The sequence below is a fragment of the Chiloscyllium punctatum genome, chromosome 7 (assembly GCF_047496795.1).
Source record: "Chiloscyllium punctatum isolate Juve2018m chromosome 7, sChiPun1.3, whole genome shotgun sequence".
Lineage (NCBI taxonomy): Eukaryota > Metazoa > Chordata > Chondrichthyes > Orectolobiformes > Hemiscylliidae > Chiloscyllium > Chiloscyllium punctatum.
Genome location: NC_092745.1, coordinates 29,819,150 through 29,842,793, shown reverse-complemented (window position 1 = coordinate 29,842,793; position 23,644 = coordinate 29,819,150). Strand labels below are relative to the sequence as shown.

At 54.3% G+C, this 23,644-nt stretch overlaps 1 protein-coding gene across 4 annotated transcripts in view; it reads left to right on the top strand.

The window, feature by feature from the left end:
- The window catches only part of tnr (tenascin R (restrictin, janusin)), a 186,510-nt gene that overhangs the window by 73,135 nt on the left and 89,731 nt on the right, over positions 1-23,644 (top strand). For 3 of the 4 annotated variants that reach the window (XM_072573378.1, XM_072573377.1, XM_072573379.1), the window contains exons 4-7: positions 12,033-12,296; positions 15,763-15,878; positions 16,323-16,473; positions 21,792-22,061. In XM_072573378.1, coding sequence (XP_072429479.1) covers positions 12,033-12,296; positions 15,763-15,878; positions 16,323-16,473; positions 21,792-22,061 — 801 coding nt within the window. The remainder of the gene's footprint in view (positions 1-12,032; positions 12,297-15,762; positions 15,879-16,322; positions 16,474-21,791; positions 22,062-23,644) is intronic. The other variant, XM_072573381.1, reaches the window with a different exon arrangement.

Genomic DNA, 23,644 nt, shown 5'->3' with positions numbered 1-23,644 from the left:
GGGGTAGGGTTCAGTGTGGGGGGAATGGTTCAGTGTGGGGGAACTGTTCAGTGTGGGGGGAATGGTTCAGTGTGGGGGGAAGGGTTCAGTGTGGGGGGAAGGGTTCAGTGTGGGGGGAAGGGTTCAGTGTGGGGGGAAGGGTTCAGTGTGGGGGGAAGGGTTCAGTGTGGGGGGGAAGGGTTCAGTGTCAGGGGAATGGTTCAGTGTGGGGGAAGGGTTCAGTGTGGGGGGAAGGGTTCAGTGTAGGGGTAGGGTTCAGTGTGGGGGGAATGGTTCAGTGTGGGGGAACTGTTCAGTGTGGGGGGAATGGTTCAGTGTGGGGGGAAGGGTTCAGTGTGGGGGGGAAGGGTTCAGTGTGGGGGGAATGGTTCAGTGGGGGGGAATGGTTCAGTGTGGGGGGAATGGTTCAGTGTGGGGGGAAGGGTTCAGTGTGGGGGGCAAGGGTTTAGTGTGGGGGGAATGGTTCAGTGTGGCGGGAATGGTTCAGTGTGGGGGGAATGGTTCAGTGTGGGGGGAAGGGTTCAGTGTAGGGGGAATGGTTCAGTGTGGGGGGGAAGCGTTCAGTGTGGGGGGAAGGGTTCAGTGTGGGGGGAAGGGTTCAGTGTAGGGGTAGGTTTCAGTGTGGGGGGAAGGGTTCAGTGTGGGGGGAAGGGTTCAGTGTGGGGGGAAGGGTTCAGTGTAGGGGTAGGGTTCAGTGTGGGGGGAAGGGTTCAGTGTGGGGGGAAGGGTTCAGTGGGGGGGAATGGTTCAGTGTGGGGGAAGGGTTCAGTGTGGGGGGAAGGGTTCAGTGTGGGGGAAGGGTTCAGTGTGGGGGAATGGTTCAGTGTGGGGGGAATGGTTCAGTGGGGGGGGAATGGTTCAGTGGGGGGGAATGGTTCAGTGTGGGGGGAATGGTTCAGTGTGGGGGGAAGGGTTCAGTGTGGGGGGGAAGGGTTCAGTGTGGGGGAAGGGTTCAGTGTGGGGGAATGGTTCAGTGTGGGGGGGAAGGGTTCAGTGGGGGGGAATGGTTCAGTGTGGGGGGAAGGGTTCAGTGTGGGGGGAATGGTTCAGTGTGGGGGGAAGGGTTCAGTGTGGGGGGAAGGGTTCAGTGTGGGGGAAGGGTTCAGTGTGGTGGAAGGGTTCAGTGTGGGGGGAATGGTTCAGTGTGGGGGGAAGGGTTCAGTGTGGGGGGAAGGGTTCAGTGTGGGGGGAAGGGTTCAGTGTGGGGGAAGGGTTCAGTGTGGGGGGAAGGGTTCAGTGTGGGGGAAGGGTTCAGTGTAGGGGTAGGGTTCAGTGTGGGGGGAAGGGTTCAGTGTGGGGGAAGGATTCAGTGTGGGGGAAGGGTTCAGTGTGGGGGGAAGGGTTCAGTGTGGGGGAAGGGTTCAGTGTGGGGGAAGGGTTCAGTGTCAGGGGAATGGTTCAGTGTGGGGGGAAGGGTTCAGTGTGGGGGAAGGGTTCAGTGTGGGGGAAGGGTTCAGTGTGGGGGGAAGGGTTCAGTGTGGGGGAAGGGTTCAGTGTGGGGGGAATGGTTCAGTGTGGGGGGAAGGGTTCAGTGTGGGGGAATGGTTCAGTGTGGGGGGAAGGGTTCAGTGTGGGGGGAAGGTTTCAGTGTGGGGGGGAAGGGTTCAGTGTGGGGGGGAAGGGTTCAGTGTGGGGGGAAGGGATCAGTGTGGGGGAAGGGTTCAGTGTGGGGGAAGGGTTCAGTGTGGGGGGAAGGGTTCAGTGTGGGGGGAAGGTTTCAGTGTGGGGGGAAGGGTTCAGTGTGGGGGGAAGGGTTCAGTGTGGGGGGAAGGGATCAGTGTGGGGGAAGGGTTCAGTGTGGGGGAAGGGTTCAGTGTGGGGGGGAAGGGTTCAGTGTCAGGGGAATGGTTCAGTGTGGGGGGAAGGGTTCAGTGTGGGGGGAATGGTTCAGTGTAGGGGGAAGGGTTCAGTGTGGGGGGAAGGGTTCAGTGTAGGGGTAGGGTTCAGTGTGGGGGAAGGGTTCAGTGTGGGGGGAAGGGTTCAGTGTGGGGGGAAGGGATCAGTGTGGGGGAAGGGTTCAGTGTGGGGGAAGGGTTCAGTGTGGGGGGGAAGGGTTCAGTGTCAGGGGAATGGTTCAGTGTGGGGGGAAGGGTTCAGTGTGGGGGGAATGGTTCAGTGTAGGGGGAAGGGTTCAGTGTGGGGGGAAGGGTTCAGTGTAGGGGTAGGGTTCAGTGTGGGGGAAGGGTTCAGTGTGGGGGAATGGTTCAGTGTGGGGGGAAGGGTTCAGTGTGGGGGGAAGGGTTCAGTGTAGGGGTAGGGTTCAGTGTGGGGGAAGGGTTTAGTGTCAGGGGAAGGGTTCAGTGTGGGGGGAAGGGTTCAGTGTGGGGGGAATGGTTCAGTGTGGGGGGAAGGGTTCAGTGTGGGGGGAAGGGTTCAGTGTGGGGGAAGGGTTCAGTGTGGGGGAAGGGTTCAGTGTGGGGGGAAGGGTTCAGTGTGGGGGGAAGGGTTCAGTGTGGGGGAATGGTTCAGTGTGGGGGGAAGGGTTCAGTGTAGGGGTAGGGTTCAGTGTGGGGGAAGGGTTCAGTGTGGGGGGGAAGGGTTCAGTGTGGGGGGAATGGTTCAGTGTGGGGGGGAATGGTTCAGTGTGGGGGGAAGGGTTCAGTGTGGGGGGGATGGGTTCAGTGTGGGGGGAAGGGTTCAGTGTGGGGGGGATGGGTTCAGTGTGGGGGGAAGGGTTCAGTGTGGGGGGAAGGGTTCAGTGTGGGGGGAAGGGTTCAGTGTCAGGGGAATGGTTCAGTGTGGGGGGGAAGGGTTCAGTGTGGGGGAAGGGTTCAGTGTGGGGGAAGGGTTCAGTGTGGGGGGAATGGTTCAGTGTGGGGGGAAGGGTTCAGTGTGGGGGGAATGGTTCAGTCTGGGGGAAGGGTTCAGTGTGGGGGAATGGTTCAGTGTGGGGGAAGGGTTCAGTGTGGGGGGAAGGGTTCAGTGTGGGGGGAATGGTTCAGTGTAGGGGGAAGGGTTCAGTGTGGGGGGAAGGGTTCAGTGTAGGGGTAGGGTTCAGTGTGGGGGAAGGGTTCAGTGTGGGGGAATGGTTCAGTGTGGGGGGAAGGGTTCAGTGTGGGGGGAAGGGTTCAGTGTAGGGGTAGGGTTCAGTGTGGGGGAAGGGTTTAGTGTCAGGGGAATGGTTCAGTGTGGGGGGAAGGGGTCAGTGTGGGGGGAATGGTTCAGTGTGGGGGGAAGGGTTCAGTGTGGGGGGAAGGGTTCAGTGTAGGGGTAGGGTTCAGTGTGGGGGAAGGGTTTAGTGTCAGGGGAATGGTTCAGTGTGGGGGGAAGGGTTCAGTGTGGGGGGAATGGTTCAGTGTGGGGGGAAGGGTTCAGTGTGGGGGGAAGGGTTCAGTGTGGGGGAAGGGTTCAGTGTGGGGGAAGGGTTCAGTGTGGGGGGAAGGGTTCAGTGTGGGGGGAAGGGTTCAGTGTGGGGGAATGGTTCAGTGTGGGGGGAAGGGTTCAGTGTAGGGGTAGGGTTCAGTGTGGGGGAAGGGTTCAGTGTGGGGGGGAAGGGTTCAGTGTGGGGGGAATGGTTCAGTGTGGGGGGGAATGGTTCAGTGTGGGGGGAAGGGTTCAGTGTGGGGGGAAGGGTTCAGTGTGGGGGGAAGGGTTCAGTGTGGGGGAATGGTTCAGTGTGGGGGAAGGGTTCAGTGTGGGGGGAATGGTTCAGTGTGGGGGGAATGGTTCAGTGTGGGGGAAGGGTTCAGTGTGGGGGAAGGGTTCAGTGTGGGGGTAGGGTTCAGTGTGGGGGGGAATGGTTCAGTGTGGGGGGAAGGGTTCAGTGTGGGGGAAGGGTTCAGTGTGGGGGGGATGGGTTCAGTGTGGGGGGAAGGGTTCAGTGTGGGGGGGATGGGTTCAGTGTGGAGGGAAGGGTTCAGTGTGGGGGGAAGGGTTCAGTGTGGGGGGAAGGGTTCAGTGTCAGGGGAATGGTTCAGTGTGGGGGGGAAGGGTTCAGTGTGGGGGAAGGGTTCAGTGTGGGGGAAGGGTTCAGTGTGGGGGGAATGGTTCAGTGTGGGGGGAATGGTTCAGTGTCGGGGGAAGGGTTCAGTCTCGGGGAAGGGTTCAGTGTGGGGGAATGGTTCAGTGTGGGGGAAGGGTTCAGTGTGGGGGGAAGGGTTCAGTGTGGGGGGAATGGTTCAGTGTGGGGGGAAGGGTTCAGTGTGGGGGAAGGGTTCAGTGTGGGGGGGAATGGTTCAGTGTGGGGGGAAGGGTTCAGTGTGGGGGGAAGGGTTCAGTGTGGGGGAATGGTTCAGTGTGGGGGAAGGGTTCAGTGTGGGGGGAAGGGTTCAGTGTGGGGGGGAAGGGTTCAGTGTGGGGGAAGGGTTCAGTGTGGGGGGAAGGGTTCAGTGTGGGGGGAAGGGTTCAGTGTGGGGGAAGGGTTCAGTGTGGGGGGAAGGGTTCAGTGTGGGGGGGAAGGGTTCAGTGTGGGGGGAAGGGTTCAGTGTGGGTGGAAGGGTTCAGTCTGGGGGAATGGTTCAGTGTGGGGGGAAGGGTTCAGTGTGGGTGGAAGGGTTCAGTGTGGGGGAAGGGTTCAGTGTGGGGGGAAGGGTTCAGTGTGGGGGGAAGGGTTCAGTGTGGGGGGAAGGGTTCAGTGTGGGGGGGAAGGGTTCAGTGTGGGGGGAAGGGTTCAGTGTAGGGGTAGGGTTCAGTGTGGGGGGAAGGGTTCAGTGTGGGGGGAAGGGTTCAGTGGGGGGGAATGGTTCAGTGTGGGGGAATGGTTCAGTGTGGGGGAAGGGTTCAGTGTGGGGGGAAGGGTTCAGTGTGGGGGGAAGGGTTCAGTGTGGGGGGAAGGGTTCAGTGTGGGGGGAAGGGTTCAGTGTGGGGGGAAGGGTTCAGTGTAGGGGTAGGGTTCAGTGTGGGGGGAAGGGTTCAGTGTGGGGGGAAGGGTTCAGTGGGGGGGAATGGTTCAGTGTGGGGGAATGGTTCAGTGTGGGGGAAGGGTTCAGTGTGGGGGGAAGGGTTCAGTGTGGGGGAAGGGTTCAGTGTGGGGGAATGGTTCAGTGTGGGGGGAATGGTTCAGTGTGGGGGGAATGGTTCAGTGGGGGGGAATGGTTCAGTGTGGGGGGAATGGTTCAGTGTGGGGGGGAAGGATTCAGTGTGGGGGGAAGGGTTCAGTGTGGGGGGAATGGTTCAGTGTGGGGGGAAGGGTTCAGTGTGGGGGGGAATGGTTCAGTGTGGGGGGAAGGGTTCAGTGTGGGGGGAAGGGTTCAGTGTGGGGGTAGGGTTCAGTGTGGGGGGAAGGGTTCAGTGTGGGGGGAAGGGTTCAGTGTGGGGGGAATGGTTCAGTGTGGGGGGAAGGGTTCAGTGTGGGGGGCAGGGTTCAGTGTGGGGGAAGGGTTCAGTGTGGGGGAATGGATCAGTGTGGGGGGAAGGGTTCAGTGTGGGGGGGAAGGGTTCAGTGTGGGGGGAATGGTTCAGTGTGGGGGGAAGGGTTCAGTGTGGGGGGAATGGTTCAGTGTGGGGGGAATGGTTCAGTGGGGGGAATGGTTCAGTGTGGGGGGGAAGGGTTCAGTGGGGGGGAATGGTTCAGTGTGGGGGGAAGGGTTCAGTGTGGGGGGGAAGGGTTCAGTGTGGGGGAAGGGTTCAGTGTGGGGGAATGGTTCAGTGTGGGGGGGAAGGGTTCAGTGGGGGGGAATGGTTCAGTGTGGGGGGAAGGGTTCAGTGTGGGGGGAATGGTTCAGTGTGGGGGGAAGGGTTCAGTGTGGGGGGAAGGGTTCAGTGTGGGGGAAGGGTTCAGTGTGGTGGAAGGGTTCAGTGTGGGGGGAATGGTTCAGTGTGGGGGGAATGGTTCAGTGTGGGGGGAAGGGTTCAGTGTGGGGGGAAGGGTTCAGTGTGGGGGGAAGGGTTCAGTGTGGGGGAAGGGTTCAGTGTGGGGGGAAGGGTTCAGTGTGGGGGAAGGGTTCAGTGTAGGGGTAGGGTTCAGTGTGGGGGGAAGGGTTCAGTGTGGGGGAAGGGTTCAGTGTGGGGGAAGGGTTCAGTGTGGGGGGAAGGGTTCAGTGTGGGGGAAGGGTTCAGTGTGGGGGAAGGGTTCAGTGTCAGGGGAATGGTTCAGTGTGGGGGGAAGGGTTCAGTGTGGGGGAAGGGTTCAGTGTGGGGGTAGGGTTCAGTGTGGGGGGAAGGGTTCAGTGTGGGGGAAGGGTTCAGTGTGGGGGGAATGGTTCAGTGTGGGGGGAAGGGTTCAGTGTGGGGGGAATGGTTCAGTGTGGGGGGAAGGGTTCAGTGTGGGGGAATGGTTCAGTGTGGGGGGAAGGGTTCAGTGTGGGGGGAAGGGTTCAGTGTGGGGGGGAAGGGTTCAGTGTCGGGGGGAATGGTTCAGTGTGGGGGGAAGGGTTCAGTGTGGGGGGAAGGGTTCAGTGTCGGGGGAATGGTTCAGTGTAGGGGGAAGGGTTCAGTGTGGGGGGAAGGGTTCAGTGTAGGGGTAGTGTTCAGTGTGGGGGAAGGGTTCAGTGTGGGGGAAGGGTTCAGTGTGGGGGGAAGGGTTCAGTGTGGGGGAAGGGTTCAGTGTGGGGAGAAGGGTTCAGTGTGGGGGGGAAGGGTTCAGTGTGGGGGGAAGGGTTCAGTGTGGGTGGAAGGGTTCAGTCTGGGGGAATGGTTCAGTGTGGGGGGAAGGGTTCAGTGTGGGTGGAAGGGTTCAGTGTGGGGGAAGGGTTCAGTGTGGGGGGAAGGGTTCAGTGTGGGGGGAAGGGTTCAGTGTGGGTGGAAGGGTTCAGTGTGGGGGAAGGGTTCAGTGTGGGGGGAAGGGTTCAGTGTGGGGGGTAGGGTTCAGTATGGGGGAATGGTTCAGTGTGGGGGGAAGGGTTCAGTGTGGGGGGAAGGGTTCAGTGTGGGGGGAAGGGTTCAGTGTGGGGGATGGGTTCAGTGTCGGGGAATGGTTCAGTGTGGGGGGAAGGGTTCAGTGTGGGGGGAAGGGTTCAGTGTGGGGGGAAGGGTTCAGTGTGGGGGGAAGGGTTCAGTTTGGGGGAAGGGTTCAGTGTGGGGGAAGGGTTCAGTGTGGGGGGAAGGGTTCAGTGTGGGGGGAGGGGTTCAGTGTGGGGGGAGGGGTTCAGTGTGGGGGGATGGTTCAGTGTGGGGGAAGGGTTCAGTGTGGGGGGAAGGGTTCAGTGTGGGGGAAGGGTTCAGTGTGGGGGGGAAGGGTTCAGTGTGGGGGGAAGGGTTCAGTGTGGGTGGAAGGGTTCAGTCTGGGGGAATGGTTCAGTGTGGGGGGAAGGGTTCAGTGTGGGTGGAAGGGTTCAGTGTGGGGGAAGGGTTCAGTGTGGGGGGAAGGGTTCAGTGTGGGGGGGAAGGGTTCAGTGTGGGGGGAAGGGTTCAGTGTGGGGGGAAGGGTTCAGTGTGGGTGGAAGGGTTCAGTGTGGGGGAAGGGTTCAGTGTGGGGGGAAGGGTTCAGTGTGGGGGGTAGGGTTCAGTATGGGGGAATGGTTCAGTGTGGGGGGAAGGGTTCAGTGTGGGGGAAGGGTTCAGTGTCGGGGAATGGTTCAGTGTGGGTGGAAGGGTTCAGTGTGGGGAAGGGTTCAGTGTGGGGGGAAGGGTTCAGTGTGGGGGGAAGGGTTCAGTGTGGGGGAAGGGTTCAGTGTGGGGGAAGGGTTCAGTGTGGGGGGAAGGGTTCAGTCTGGGGGGAAGGGTTCAGTGTGGGGGGAAGGGTTCAGTGTGGGGGAATGGTTCAGTGTGGGGGAAGGGTTCAGTGTGGGGGGAAGGGTTCAGTGTGGGGGAAGGGTTCAGTCTGGCGGAATGGTTCAGTGTGGGGGAAGGGTTCAGTGTGGGGGAAGGGTTCAGTGTGGGGGGGAAGGGTTCAGTGTGGGGGGAATGGTTCAGTGTGAGGGGAAGGGTTCAGTCTGGGGGAAGGGTTCAGTGTGGGGGGAAGGGTTCAGTGTGGGGGGAAGGGTTCAGTGTGGGGGGAATGGTTCAGTGTGGGGGGGAAGGGTTCAGTGTGGGGGAAGGGTTCAGTGTGGGGGGAAGGGTTCAGTGTGGGGGGAAGGGTTCAGTATGGGGGAAGGGTTCAGTGTGGGGGGGAAGGGTTCAGTGTGGGGGGAAGGGTTCAGTCTGGGGGAAGGGTTCAGTGTGGGGGGAAGGGTTCAGTGTGGGAGGAAGGGTTCAGTGTAGGGGAAGGGTTCAGTGTGGGGGAAGGGTTCAGTGTGGGGGGGAAGGGTTCAGTGTGGGGGGAAAGGGTTCAGTGTGGGGGGAAGGGTTCAGTGTGGGGGGAAGGGTTCAGTGTGGGGGGAAGGGTTCAGTGTGGGGGAAGGGTTCAGTGTGGGGGGAAGGGTTCAGTGTTGGGGGAATGGTTCAGTGTGGGGGAAAGGGTTCAGTGTGGGGGGAAGGGTTCAGTGTGGGGGGAAGGGTTCAGTGTGGGGGGAAGGGTTCAGTGTGGGGGGGGAAGGGTTCAGTGTGGGGGAAAGGGTTCAGTGTGGGGGGAAGGGTTCAGTGTGGGGGAAGGGTTCAGTGTGGGCGAAGGGTTCAGTGTGGGGGGAATGGTTCAGTGTGGGGGAAAGGGTTCAGTGTGGGGGGAAGGGTTCAGTGTGGGGGGAATGGTTCAGTGTGGGGGGAAGGGTTCAGTGTTGGGGGAATGGTTCAGTGTGGGGGAAAGGGTTCAGTGTGGGGGGAAGGGTTCAGTGTGGGGGGGAAGGGTTCAGTCTGGGGGAAGGGTTCAGTGTGGGGAAGGGTTCACTGTGGGGGAAGGGTTCAGTGTCGGGGGAAGTGTTCAGTGTGGGGGGAAGGGTTCAGTGTGGGGGTAGGGTTCAGTGTGGGGGGAAGGGTTCAGTGTGGGGGGAAGGGTTCAGTGTGGGGGGGAAGGGTTCAGTGTGGGGGAAGGGTTCAGTGTGGGGGGAAGGGTTCAGTATGGGGGAAGGGTTCAGTGTGGGGGGGAAGGGTTCAGTGTGGGGGGAAGGGTTCAGTCTGGGGGAAGGGTTCAGTGTGGGGGGAAGGGTTCAGTTTGGGGGGAATGGTTCAGTGTGGGGGGTAGGGTTCAGTGTGGGGGGAAGGGTTCAGTGTGGGGGGGAATGGTTCAGTGTGGGGGGAATGGTTCAGTGTGGGGGGAAGGGTTCAGTGTGGGGGGAAGGGTTCAGTGTGGGGGAAGGGTTCAGTGTAGGGGGGAAGGGTTCAGTGTGGGGGAAGGGTTCAGTGTGGGGGAAGGGTTCAGTGTGGGGGGGTAGGGTTCAGTGTGGGGGGAAAGGTTCAGTGTGGGGGAATGGTTCAGTGTGGGGGGAAGGGTTCAGTGTGGGGGGAAGGTTTCAGTGTGGGGGGAAGGGTTCAGTATGGGGGAAGGGTTCAGTGTGGGGGGGAAGGGTTCAGTGTGGGGGAAGGGTTCAGTGTGGGGGGAATGGTTCAGTGTGGGGGAAGGGTTCAGTATGGGGGAAGGGCTCAGTGTGGGGGGGAAGGGTTCAGTGTGGGGGGAAGGGTTCAGTGTGGGGGAATGGTTCAGTGTGGGGGAAGGTTTCAGTGTGGGGGGAATGGTTCAGTGTGGGGGAAGGGTTCAGTATGGGGGAAGGGTTCAGTGTGGGGGGGAAGGGTTCAGTGTGGGGGAAGGGTTCAGTGTGGGGGGAATGGTTCAGTGTGGGGGGAATGGTTCAGTGTGGGGGGAAGGGTTCAGTGTGGGGGAAGGGTTCAGTGTGGGGGGGAAGGGTTCAGTGTGGGGGGAAGGGTTCAGTGTGGGAGGAAGGGTTCAGTGTGGGGGGAAGGGTTCAGTGTGGGGGCGAAGGGTTCAGTGTGGGGGAAGGGTTCAGTGTGGGGGGAATGGTTCAGAGTGGGGGGAAGGGTTCAGTGTGGGGGGAAGGGTTCAGTGTGGGGGGAAGGGTTCAGTGTGGGGGAATGGTTCAGTGGGGGGGAATGGTTCAGTGTGGGGGAAGGGTTCAGTGTGGGGGAAGGGTTCAGTGTGGGGGGAAGGGTTCAGTGTGGGGGGGAATGGTTCAGTGTGGGGGAAGGGTTCAGTGTGGGGGGAATGGTTCAGTGTGGGGGGAAGGGTTCAGTGTGGGGGGAATGGTTCAGTGTGGGGGAAGGGTTCAGTGTGGGGGTAGGGTTCAGTGTGGGGGAAGGGTTCAGTGTAGGGGTAGGGTTCAGTGTGGGGGGAAGGGTTCAGTGTGGGGGAAGGGTTCAGTGTGGGGGAAGGGTTCAGTGTGGGGGAAGGGTTCAGTGTGGGGGGGAATGGTTCAGTGTGGGGGGGAATGGTTCAGTGTGGGGGGAAGGGTTCAGTGTGGGGGGGAAGGGTTCAGTGTGAGGTAAGGGTTCAGTGTGGGGGGAATGGTTCAGTGTGGGGGAATGGTTCAGTGTGGGGGAAGGGTTCAGTGTGGGGGTAGGGTTCAGTGTGGGGGGAAGGGTTCAGTGTGGGGGAAGGGTTCAGTGTGGGGGAAGGGTTCAGTGTAGGGGAAGGGTTCAGTGTGGGGGAAGGGTTCAGTGTGGGGGGAATGGTTCAATGTTGGGGGAAGGGTTCAGTGTGGGGGGAAGGGTTCAGTGTGGGGGGAAGGGTTCAGTGTGGGGGGAAGGGTTCAGTGTGGGGGAAGGGTTCAGTGTGGGGGGAAGGGTTCAGTGTGGGGGGAAGGGTTCAGTGGGGGGGAATGGTTCAGTGTGGGGGGGAATGGTTCAGTGTGGGGGGAAGGGTTCATGTGTGGGGGGAAGGGTTCAGTGTGGGGGGAAGGGTTCAGTGTGGGGGGAATGGTTCAGTGGGGGGGAATGGTTCAGTGTGGGAGGGAAGGGTTCAGTGTGGGGGAAGGGTTCAGTGTGGGGGGAAGGGTTCAGTGTGGGGGGAAGGGTTCAGTGTGGGGGTAGGGTTCAGTGTGGGGGAAGGGTTCAGTGTGGGGGGAAGGGTTCAATGTGGGGGGAAGGGTTCAGTGTGGGGGGAAGGGTTCAGTGTGGGGGGAAGGGTTCAGTGTAGGGGAAGGGTTCACTGTGGGGGAAGGGTTCAGTGTCGGGGGAAGGGTTCAGTGTGGGGGGAAGGGTTCAGTATGGGGGAAGGGTTCAGTATGGGGGAAGGGTTCAGTGTGGGGGGGAAGGGTTCAGTGTGGGGGAAGGGTTCAGTGTGGGGGGAATGGTTCAGTGTGGGGGGAATGGTTCAGTGTGGGGGGAAGGGTTCAGTGTGGGGGAAGGGTTCAGTGTGGGGGGGAAGGGTTCAGTGTGGGGGGAAGGGTTCAGTGTGGGAGGAAGGGTTCAGTGTGGGGGGAAGGGTTCAGTGTGGGGGGGAAGGGTTCAGTGTGGGGGAAGGGTTCCGTGTGGGGGGAATGGTTCAGTGTGGGGGGAAGGGTTCAGTGTGGGGGAAGGGTTCAGTGTGGGGGGAATGGTTCAGTGTGGGGGGGAAGGGTTCAGTGTGGGGGGAATGGTTCAGTGTGGGGGTAGGGTTCAGTGTGGGGGGAATGGTTCAGTGTGGGGGGGGAATGGTTCAGTGTGGGGGAAGGGTTCAGTGTGGGGGAAGGGTTCAGTGTGGGAGGAAGGGTTCAGTGTAGGGGAAGGGTTCAGTGTGGGGGAAGGGTTCAGTGTGGGGGGGAAGGGTTCAGTGTGGGGGTAGGGTTCAGTGTGGGGGTAGGGTTCAGTGTGGGGGGAAGGGTTCAGTGTAGGGGAAGGGTTCAGTGTGGGGGGAATGGTTCAGTGTGGGGGGAATGGTTCAGTGTGGGGGGAAGGGTTCAGTGTGGGGGGAAGGGTTCAGTGTGGGGGGAAGGGTTCAGTGTGGGGGAAGGGTGCAGCGTGGAAGTGGTTTAGTTTTGGGGGAGGGGTGGGAGAGAATCTCACGTGGTGTTCTGCGTCCCAGTCTTGATGAGCATGAGACAACCAATTTGAGCCATTTCTCTGTAACTACCAATTGATCTCAAGTAGTTAGTATCTCTCTGTAACATTGATGCTGGTCTCTGTGCTGCACAGCCCCATCTCCCTGTATTCTCAGTCTAAGGATTTGGTTCAGTTGATTTTCTCGAGCAGGGGCATTGGACAGAGTGTAACATCCCCAGCATCAATCAGCTTCTACTCAGGAGAGCGATGGGTGCTTTATTTTGTGGAAAATCAGGAGAGGAGTGCTACACTGACACATCTCCAGAGTATTTCCAATGGTTGAACCTATTGATGTTTGTGTCTCTCAGTGTTTCCACCACAACGTCTCCGCGTTACCGGTGTAACGGATCAAAGCATTGCCCTGGAGTGGGAGAGGTCTGTAGTCATCACTGAGTATCTCATCACTTACACTCCTGATATTGTGGATGGGCTACAGTCAGAACTACGAGTCCCAGGAGACTGGACGGTAGCTAACATCACAGGGCTGGAGCCTGGCACTGAATACAGCATTCTCATTTACGCTGTGCTGAACGGTCAGCTGAGTGTTCCCATCAACTCACAGATAACCACCCGTAAGTAGCTGGCGTCTGATTCCACTACACGCTCTCTTCAGCTGTGTTATGACACACCCTCTGGAACAGGTGGGATTTGAACTGGTCCAGCAGAAGGGACATTAACACAAGAGCTATTAAACCAGGGTGGAAGACAAATGTACCTGACAATTTGTAGTCTTTTAATCCACCCATTAGGAAATGTTATGATTCAGGTCTGGGGTAGCTGGGACTTGAATCCTGATCTCCTGTCCCATGGATAAGGACACTACCACTGTGTCACAAGGATCCCACATTACATTGTGTATCATTGTACACTCCAGATGTTTCCTGCTGTATCATACTCTCCAGATGTTTCATGTTTTATCATACCCTCCAGATGTTTCCTGCTGTATCATTGCACTCTCCAGATGTTTCATGTTGTATCATACTCTCCAGATGTTTCATGTTTTATCATACCCTCCAAATGTTTCCTGTTGTGTCATTGCACTCTCCAGCTGCTTCAAGTTTTATCATACTCTCCAGATGTTTTATGTTTTATCATACCCTCCAAATGTTTCCTGTTGTGTTATTGCACTCTCCAGCTGTTTCAAGTTTTATCATACTCTCCAGATGTTTCATGTTTTATCATACCCTCCAGATGTTTCCTGCTGTATCATTGCACTCTCCAGATATTTCATGTATCTTTGCTCGATGCAGACATTCCACGTTGTATTTTTAATTCTCCACATGTTTCATGTCATATCACTATAATCTCCAGATGGTTCATAAACAATCTTTATATTCTACATGTTTCCGGCTATACCATTGCCATCTGCAGATGTTGCATGTTGTACCTTTTCAATATCCAGGTGTGTCATGTTATATCTTTTTAACTCTCCAAATGTTTCGTGTTGTATCACTGCATTCTCTAAATGTTCCAAGATGTATGATTATACTCTCCAGACGATCCATGTTGTATCATTGTACTGTCCAGTGTGTCTGGTTGTATCATTGTGCTGACCAGATGTCTCATGTTGTATCATTGCATTTTCCAAGTTTTATTGTTCTATAATTATACTCCCCAGACGTTTCATATTGTGTCATTTCAGCTTCCAAATATTTCATGTCATACAAATGCACTCTCCAGGTATTTCAAGTTCTACAATTGCCATACACAGTTGTATTCTTTCATGTTTCATGTTACATCCTTTTACTCTCCACATGTTTCATGTTGTATCATTGGACGCTCCAGGTATTCAATGTATCATTATACTTTCCAGATGTTTCATGTTGTACCATTGCATTCTCCAGATAAACATTAACAAAGGTGTTTTTTTAAAATTAATATTCATGCATGAGAATTTTAAAATAAAGGCGCAACTTGACTAGGAGATGAATGCAGCCAATGAGTAAGGAGAATTGAGAAATGGGACTTGGTGCAAGTTTAGCCACAGGCAATGGAGCTTTAGAAAAGGGAAGTCTATCAGAGTGAAAAAAGAGTGGCTAGCCAGGACTGGCTTGGAACCGTTGCTTCAGTAGCTGCAAACTGGAGGCAGAATTGGAGCTGGACAATATCATGTAAATGGAAATACTTAATATTAGTGATAATGCAAAATCAGCATCTAATATCACAGAATCTCAAAATTCTTACAGCGCAGAAAGAGGCCATTTGGCCTATCGTGACATAAATCACACTTAATCAAAAGAAACTTAACATTCTGTAGAATTATACAATTCAAAAGGGTGTGGAGAAAGACAGAGACCTGAGGACTAATGAGCAGCAAACACTGAAGCTGACAGAGTTAAAAATCACACCACACCACGTGATAGTTACCTGATGAAGGAGCAGCGCTCCGAAACCTAGCATTTCCAAATAAACCTGTCGGACTATAACCTGGTGTTGTGTGATTTTTAACTTTGCCCACCCATGTCCAACACTGGCACGTCCACATCATGAAGGTGACAGGACATACTAAGACAGCAAACAAAATGGGATCAGGCTTCAGTAGCAGGGATATTCAGGGCAAGAGCCAGGAAATGACATGAACATTTGTAAAGCTAAGCTTATGCCCCCAACTGAAGGACTGTTTCCAAATCTGGCCTCCACATTCCAGGAAGGATGTGAGGGTCCGCAAGAGGTTGCAGGGAGATTTACCAGAATGCGTACGGCAGTCTGTCAGTACTGACCTTCTGACAGTGTGGCTCAATGGTGGACTGAGAGTAGCATGGATCTGTGAATCCTGTCATTTGAGGCTTAGTTAAAAGCCTTAGTTTATTATAGTATTTTTGTAACAGTTATTATAGTCATTATAGTTTACTAATATAAAACTTTTTTTTATGGATACATGAACAGGAAAGTTTTGGAGGGATCTGGGCCAGGGGCAGGCAAGTGGCACTAATATAGTGTGGGATTATTTTCGGCATGGACTGGATGGACCAAAAGGTCTGTTTCCATGCTTTATCACTCTATAACTCTCTCAATGTTGACAGTGTGACACTCAGTCCATACTGACCTTCCAGCAGTGCAGCAGTCCCTCAGTACTGACCCTCTGACAGTGCAGCACTCCCTCAGTACTGACCCTCTGACAGTGCAGCACTCCCTCAGTACTGACCCTCTGACAGTGCAGCACTCCCTCAGCACTGACCCTCTGACAGTGCAGCACTCCCTCAGCACTGACCCTCTGACAGTGCAGCACTCTCTCAGCCCTGACCCTCTGACAGTGCAGCACTCCCTCAGCACTGACCCTCTGACAGTGCAGCACTCCCTCAGCACTGACCCTCTGACAGTGCAGCACTCCCTCAGTACTGACCCTCTGACAGTGCAGCACTCCCTCAGCACTGACCCTCTGACAGTGCAGCACTCCCACAGCACTGACCCTCCGACAGTGCAGTACTCCCTCAGTACTGACCCTCCGACAGTGCAGCACTCCCTCAGTACTGACCCTCCGACAGTGCAGCACTCCCTCAGTACTGACCCTCTGACAGTGCAGCACTCCCTCAGTACTGCCCCTCTGACAGTGCAGCACTCCCTCAGTACTGACCCTCTGACAGTGCAGCACTCCCTCAGTACTGACCCTCTGACAGAGCAGCACTCCCTCAGTACTGCCCCTCTGACAGTGCAGCACTCCCTCAGTACTGACTCTCTGACAGTGCAGCACTCCCTTCAGCGCTGCCCCTCTGATGGTTCATGTTTCCAACGTAACACTGAAAACTGACCTTCTGGTCATTGTCTAATTGTTGCTTTTTGGCTGGCGATGTGTGAAGGTTCTATCCTTTCATTCTTACATTTAAACAGAATTGACCTGATAATGACTGACTTGGCTGTGCCTGGGCATGCGTCATCTCAAGAGGTTGAATGTGTTAGTGGGAGAGTGTTTTCCTGTGGCAATGACAGAATGCTGTGTGCTGTGATGTGAAGGGTTCCAACCCATGCGGTGTGCTGACAATGTCTCAGGTCTGTACCCGGAATAACCTGGCACTAACGTAGCCCTGTCCCTCTCCATAGACTTGCCCACGCCTCAGGGTCTTAGCTTCAAATCAATCTCGGAGACAGCGGTTGAAGTGCAATGGGAACCATTCCAGTTTATGTTCGATGGCTGGGAGATCAGCTTTATTGCAAAGGTAAATCACCTCTCCTCTCCCTCCATCACTCCCTCCCTCTGTCACTCCTTCACTCACACCCCCCCTACAAGCACAGGCAGCCTGGGCTCCGAATCATTACCTCAACGCCTCAGAGGGGTCTCCAACATCAAACCCAAGTCCCAAGGGAAGAACAAGAACAACAGAAAGTGATATCACTGGGAAGGGAGCAGGGTGTCTGTATTTTGAAAAATACAAGTCAAATTGGACTGAGGTTTAATAGTGTGTACAGCACTCTCCCTGTGGCTTTGGGTAATGTGCAGACAGCCTGAACTGGGTGATTTCACCCCTAACTCGCTCCAGGCATTGGTCATTGATCAGCCTGAATGACAGGACAGGAGGCTGACACACTCCTTGACTCACTCCCTGACCCCTCTCCCTGATACTCACCCTGCTACTCTCTGATTCTGCCAAACTCTTTTCCAGAGTAATGAAGGTGGAATGGTGCTTCAACTCCCCAGTACCGTCACAGCCTACAACCAGTCAGGCCTGAGGCCTGGGGAGGAATACACAGTCAACGTGGTTGCAATAAAAGAGCACAGCAGGAGCGCCCCAGCTACAGCGATGGTATCAACACGTGAGTTAACTCATTGTTCACAAACGGATGCTCAATGAGATCACATTACACTCTCACACTAACCTTCCCTGGGGTCTGGGTCCCACACACACACTGACCCTCACTGGGGTATGGGTCCCACACACACTGACCCACACTGGGGTATGGGTCCCACACACACACTGACCCTCACTGGGGTATGGGTCCCACACACACTGACCCTCACTGGGGTCTGGGTCCCACACGCACACTGACCCTCACTGGGGTCTGGGTCCCACACGCACACTGACCCTCACTGGGGTATGGGTCCCACACACACTGACCCTCACTGGGGTATGGGTCCCACACACACTGACCCTCACTGGGGTATGGGTCCCACACACACTGACTCTCACTGGGATATGGGTCCCACACACACTGACTCTCACTGGGGTATGGGTCCCACACACACTGATCCTCACTGGGGTCTGGGTCCCACACACACACTGACTCTCACTGGGGTATGGGTCCCACACACACTGACCCTCACTGGGGTATGGGTCCCACACACACACTGACCCTCACTGGGATATGGGTCTCACACACACTGACCCTCACTGGGGTATGGGTCTCACACACACTGACCCTCACTGGGGTATGGGTCTCACACACACTGACCCTCACTGGGGTATGGGTCTCACACACACTGACCCTCACTGGGGTATGGGTCTCACACACACTGACCCTCACTGGGGTATGGGTCTCACACACACTGACCCTCACTGGGGTATGGGTCTCACACACACTGACCCTCACTGGGGTATGGGTCTCACACACACTGACCCTCACTGGGGTATGGGTCTCACACACACTGACCCTCACTGGGATATGGGTCCCACACGCACACTGACCCTCACTGGGGTATGGGTCTCACACACACTGACCCTCACTGGGATATGGGTCTCACACACACTGACCCTCACTGGGGTATGGGTCTCACACACACTGACCCTCACTGGGATATGGGTCTCACACACACTGACCCTCACTGGGGTATGGGTCTCACACACACTGACCCTCACTGGGGTATGGGTCTCACACACACTGACCCTCACTGGGGTATGGGTCTCACACACACTGACCCTCACTGGGGTATGGGTCTCACACACACTGACCCTCACTGGGGTATGGGTCTCACACACACTGACCCTCACTGGGGTATGGGTCTCACACACACTGACCCTCACTGGGATATGGGTCCTACACACACTGACCCTCACTGGGGTCTGGGTCCCACACACACTGACCCTCACTGGGGTCTGGGTCCCACACGCACACTGACCCTCACTGGGGTATGGGTCCCACACGCACACTGACCCTCACTGGGGTATGGGTCCCACACACACACTGACCCTCACTGGGGTATGGGTCCCACACACACTGACCCTCACTGGGGTCTGGGTCCCACACACACTGACCCTCACTGGGGTATGGGTCCCACACACACTGACCCTCACTGGGGTATCGGTCCCACACACACTGACCCTCACTGGGGTATGGGTCTCACACACACTGACCCTCACTGGGGTATCGGTCCCACACACACTGACCCTCACTGGGGTATGGGTCTCACACACACTGACCCTCACTGGGGTATCGGTCCCACACACACACTGACCCTCACTGGGGTATGGATCTCACACACACTGACTCTCACTGGGGTATGGATCCCACACACATTGACTGTCACTGGGATATGGATCTCACACACACTGACTCTCACTGGGGTATGGATCCCACACACACTGACCCTCACTGGGGTATGGATCTCACACACACTGACTCTCACTGGAGTATGGATCCCACACACACTGACCCTCACTGGGTATGGATCTCACACACACTGACTCTCACTGGGGTATGGATCTCACACACACTGACCCTCACTGGGGTATGGATCTCACACACACTGACCCTCACTGGGGTATGGATCTCACACACACTGACCCTCACTGGGGTATGGATCTCACACACACTGACCCTCACTGGGGTATGGATCTCACACACACTGACTCTCACTGGAGTATGGATCCCACACACATTGACTGTCACTGGGATATGGATCTCACACACACTGACTCTCACTGGAGTATGGATCCCACACACATTGACTGTCACTGGGATATGGATCTCACACACACTGACTCTCACTGGGATATGGCTTCCACAAGCACAGTGACTCTCACAGGGGTACAGATCACACACACGCATTCACTCTCACTGGGGTATAGGTCTCACTCACTTGCTCACAGTGTCTGTCTCTCCCTCTCCCTCTCCCTCTCTCTCTCTCTCTTACACACACACACTTTCACTGTGCTACAGTCTCACACGTTGTCTCTCACTCGGATATGGGTCGGACATACACATTGACTCTCACTGGCTTATGAGTCCCACAGTCACAACACAGTGTCCATGTTCTTCTCCCCCTCTCTGATGTGTTGCAGGTCCTCAGCCCAGAGTCCAATTTATCAACTCTGAGGTGACGTTTCTTGAACAACTACCCAAGTGGTCATCACGATCTCAGCAGCATCTACCTGCCCCTACATACTTCAGCTGCAACACATTGCCTGCCCAGCCAAGTCCATTCTAATTAATTAATTATGTCAATGTTAGACATTTATAGAGTTGAATTTCCCAAGTGTACTGTTCAGCTGCATGTTGCCCCCTAACCAAAGAGACACAAAAGAAAGACTCACCAATCGGTTTTCCTTTGACATCCCTCTTCAGCTGTGGCATTGGGGAATGGTTTGAAAGGGCCTCTCTGTTCATAATTCCTACCTCTTGCAGTCACTGCCTTTCCAATGGACGTCCATTCTCCCAATCTGCTTCACAGTGATGCTAACCCCTCCCAGTCTGTTTCATGATGATGCTGACTCATTGCAGACTCTTCAAGGTGTGCTTCACAAGGATGCTGACTTGTTGCACACCCCTCCCGGTGTGTTTCATGATGTTACTGACTTGTTCTCCCAGTCTGTTCATAATGAAGCTGACTTGCTGCCCACTCCTCCCGGTCTGTTTCACAGCAATGCTGCGCACTATACATTTTGATTCCGGTATGATTTTCCTTCAGAGCTCAGTGGAAGATTCAAATTCAACTTAAATTGTTTCTCTCTCCACAAATGCTGCCAAACCTGCTGAGTTTCCCCAGCACCTTTATTCTTCTATTAGAGGAGAGGACCCTGAATTTTTATATTTTATCGGCAAGGTGGCTCAATGACTAGCGCTGCTGCCTCACCATGCCCAGCAATCCGGGCTCAATTCCAGCCTCGGATGACTACCTGTGTGGAGTTTACACACTCTCCCAGCATTTGCGTGAGTTTCCTCTGGGTGCTCCGATTTCTTGTCACAGTCCAAAGATGTGCAAGTTGGGTGGATTCACCGTGCTAAATTGCCCATAGTGTCCAGGGATTCTCAGGTTAGGTGGAATAGTCACGGGAAATACTGGTTACAGGGATAGGGTAGTGAGGTGGCTCTGGGTGGGATGCTCTTTGGAGGGATGGTGTAGACACGATAGGCTGAATGGCCTGCTTCCACACTGTAAGGCTTCTACAATTGTAAGACAGACACTGCTCTCATTGTTTCTTTAATGAGCTAGCACGGACTCTGGCTCTGTAAGGTTTGAAACTTCATGTGTTGTTCACTAATTGGAATTTGTAATGCTCTGACACCAGTAAAGGGCTTATCTGATGATACCCTGATTAGGGTCAGGACATTCACTGGGTGGCATAATATCGCGGATTAGCAACTGGATGTATGAGACTCCAAGTGGTCCTGTGGGGTTTTTTTCTGGAGAATTTATTCTAATGAAAGCTCGGGATAGGTACCCAGGAAGCACTCTGCCGCAGCTGAGATGTCTACAAAACCCATCTGCTTTGAAATGGGGGTCTGGGAAAGGAGTGCGCTGTCTCCATGCAGTCTTGCATATTCATCGTTCTTACTCCTACAGAAACACGGTCAACTCTGAACTGAACCATTGAGAAGTCCCTCAGTTGGTTGAAATTCCAGCAGCATTCAAGAAGTTGGCCCACTAGTTTCTCAGGAAACCGCATTCCCCCCCCCTCCACCGCAGTGCTGAGCCAGTCAGGGCTATCCAGACACTGGGGATGAAGAAATGAGATCTTTCATTTCCCTCCATTTTTCACCAAGAACCCATGGAGGTCATAAATTAGCATGGAGAGAGAATTGGCGAATTAATAAAAGACAGAGAGTTGGGATAAGTGGTCATTTTTAGGATGGTAATGATAACGAGCAGTGTATCCCAGGGATCGGTGCTAGGATCACACTAATTTACAAAAGAAATTAATAACTCGGATGAGGAAAGTCAAAGTGTTATTGGCAAGTTTGCGGATGCCATGCAAATATGTGGGAAGACAAGTGGTGGGGATAATGCAAAGAGTCTGCAGAGGGATACAGACAGGTTAAATGAGTGGAATAGGATACAGTGTGGGAAAGTGTGTGGTTACCCCTTCTGGCAGGAAGAATAGAGGAGCTGAATATTATTTCAATGGAGAAAGACTGCAGAAAACTATGAGGATTTGAGTGTCCTCATCCATGAAGCGAGAAAAGCTAGCTCCCAAGTTCAGCTGGTAAAAAGGAAGGCAAATGGAATTTGGCCTTTATTTCAAAGCAAGTGGGGTCTGAAAGGAAGGTTTTGCTAAAACTGTAAAAGGCACTACTCAGACCACAGCTATGAGCAGTTTTGGGCACCGGAACATTCATTTGGCTGATTCCAGGTTTAGAGTGACTGTGTTACAAGGAGAAGTTAAGTAGGTTAGCTCTGTACTCACTGGAATTCAAAAGAATGAGAGGAGACTTTATTGAAGCACATAAGATTCTTAGGGGAGTTGAGAAGATGGATATGAAGAGATTGTTGCTCCTTGTGGGAGAGTCTAGGACTAGACAGCATGATATCAGGATAAAATATCACCCGTTTAAGACAGACGAGGAAGAATTCTTTCTTTCAGGGGGTAGTGAATCTGTGGGATTCTTTACCATAGGGAGCTACTAAGACTGAGTCATTAAGAATTTCAAGGCTGAGACAGACAGATTTTTAATTAGTAAGGGAGTCAAGTCTTCGAGGGATAAGTCAGGAAAGTTCGGGATTATCAGATCGACCATGGGTCTCACTGAATGGCAGAGCAAAATCAAAAGGCTGAATGGCCTATCAGCTGCTCTGTCTTATGGTCCTCTGTTGTCCAAGCAGCTTTGTTCCCCCCCCCCCTCCACCCCAGTGTTTGCTTGTCCAATGTGTGTATTAAGCAGGGTGTTGCATTCTGTCTCCCGTTTCTCTCTGTGTTCAGTGATTGATGGGCCGAATGAGATCATCATCAGAGAGGTGACTGACACTGTTGCCTTTGTTGAGTGGACCCCTCCGAGAGCCCACGTGGACTATGTGCTGCTGTCATATGGACTCACCAGTGGGACGATTGAGAAGACTGTGCTGAAACTGCAGCCCAGCCTGAGCCAGTTCTCCCTGCAGAACTTAAGACCCGCATCTCAGTACGAGGTGTCAGTCATGGGCATTCACGATCATGGACAGAGCCAGCCTGTAACAGCAACCTTTACCACAGGTAAAGGTGACCCAGTACCTGTCTGCATGTCTATGAACATACCTGTTCAAGTGCATGTACATCTACGTCTCTGTAACATGCATGCACACACAAGTATCCTCATGTCTTGTGTATGGGAGCTATTGAGTCATAAGGTCTGTACAGGCCAGAGAGTCCGTTCATCCCATCAATGCTGGCACCCTGTAGAGCAATCCAGTCAGTATCATTCTTTGCTCTTTTCCCCATTACTCTGCAAGATAATCTCTCTCAAGTGTCTGACCCGTTTTCTTTTGAAATCATTCACCATTTCCACCCCCACCACCCCACTCCCTCTGTGGGCAGTGAGTTCCAGGTCATTGCTACTCTCTATGGAAAAATGTTATTCCTCACATCACCCCTTTTCTCATATCTCCTGACCTAAACCATCAGTCTGGCTCCCCTCGACCCTGTACCATCAGCCAAGACAAGCTTTCCTTATCTCCTTTATTCAAACCCGCTATAATCCTGTCCGCCTCGAACAACTCTACCCTTGATTTCCTTTGCTGTGTGCTTATCAATACCAGCTTCTCCAAGTGAACCTTGTTAGGAAAACCCCTCATTCTGGGTAAATCTTCCTTGCAGTCTCTTGAAGGACCCTCACGTCCTTCCTCGAGGGTGGGCACCAACCCCACACCATCCTTTAGTTGGGGGCTTAACCAATGTTTTATGAACATCACTTCCCTGCTTTTCCACCCAATACCTCTACTTATAAATCCCAAGATGCCATTTGTTTTATGAACCACACTCTCAAAACGTCCTGACACCTTCAATGGTTGATGCGGATGAATTCCCAGGTCCTACTGCTCTTGCACATTCTTTTGAAGTTCCCTTGAAATACATCACCTCACGCCTCCTTCTATTAAATTCCCGTGGCCCCTGGCTTCTCACTCTATTGGCCGATCTGTGTCCTGTTACAGACAATTGGCCAGTTGTTTGCCACAAGTGACAGAACTAGACTCTCATGTCTCACTGCAACCACACTCACTGATAGATATTGATGTCAAGCAAATTATCACGTGTCAGTGCTGGACTGTTTGACACAGCATCATGCCTGATCTGCATGTACACTTGCATTGTGATCATTGCATGTAGGTCTTGGTGTACTCCTATGTGTTTGGGTCATGTGTGGATCCCTGGGTACTCTGTGTCAGAAACATTCTGGAAGGAAGTACACTTTGGATGGCTTCATTGGTCACGTACTGACCTCCGCATGAATATATGTGGATTCAAATTGGTCAAGATGCAAGCTGAACTTTCACAGAAAGATGTTTCATCTCATCCAATCAAAAAGGACACATCTATGAATTGGCTTTTTTCCTGGGCAGAACACTTGCGTTGTTGCTAACGCCATGCTGCCCCTGTCCTGGGATTGTTTGTTGGGGACAACGTAGAGCTTTACTGTGTATCTAGCCCAAGGCAGTGCCTGTTCTGGGAGTATTTGATAGGGATTCTGTGGAGATTTCGTTACACTATATCAAACCCTGCTGCCCCTGCCCTGAGAATGTTGGATGGGGTCGGTATTGAGGGAGCTTTACTCTGTATCTAACACCCATGCTGTCCCTATT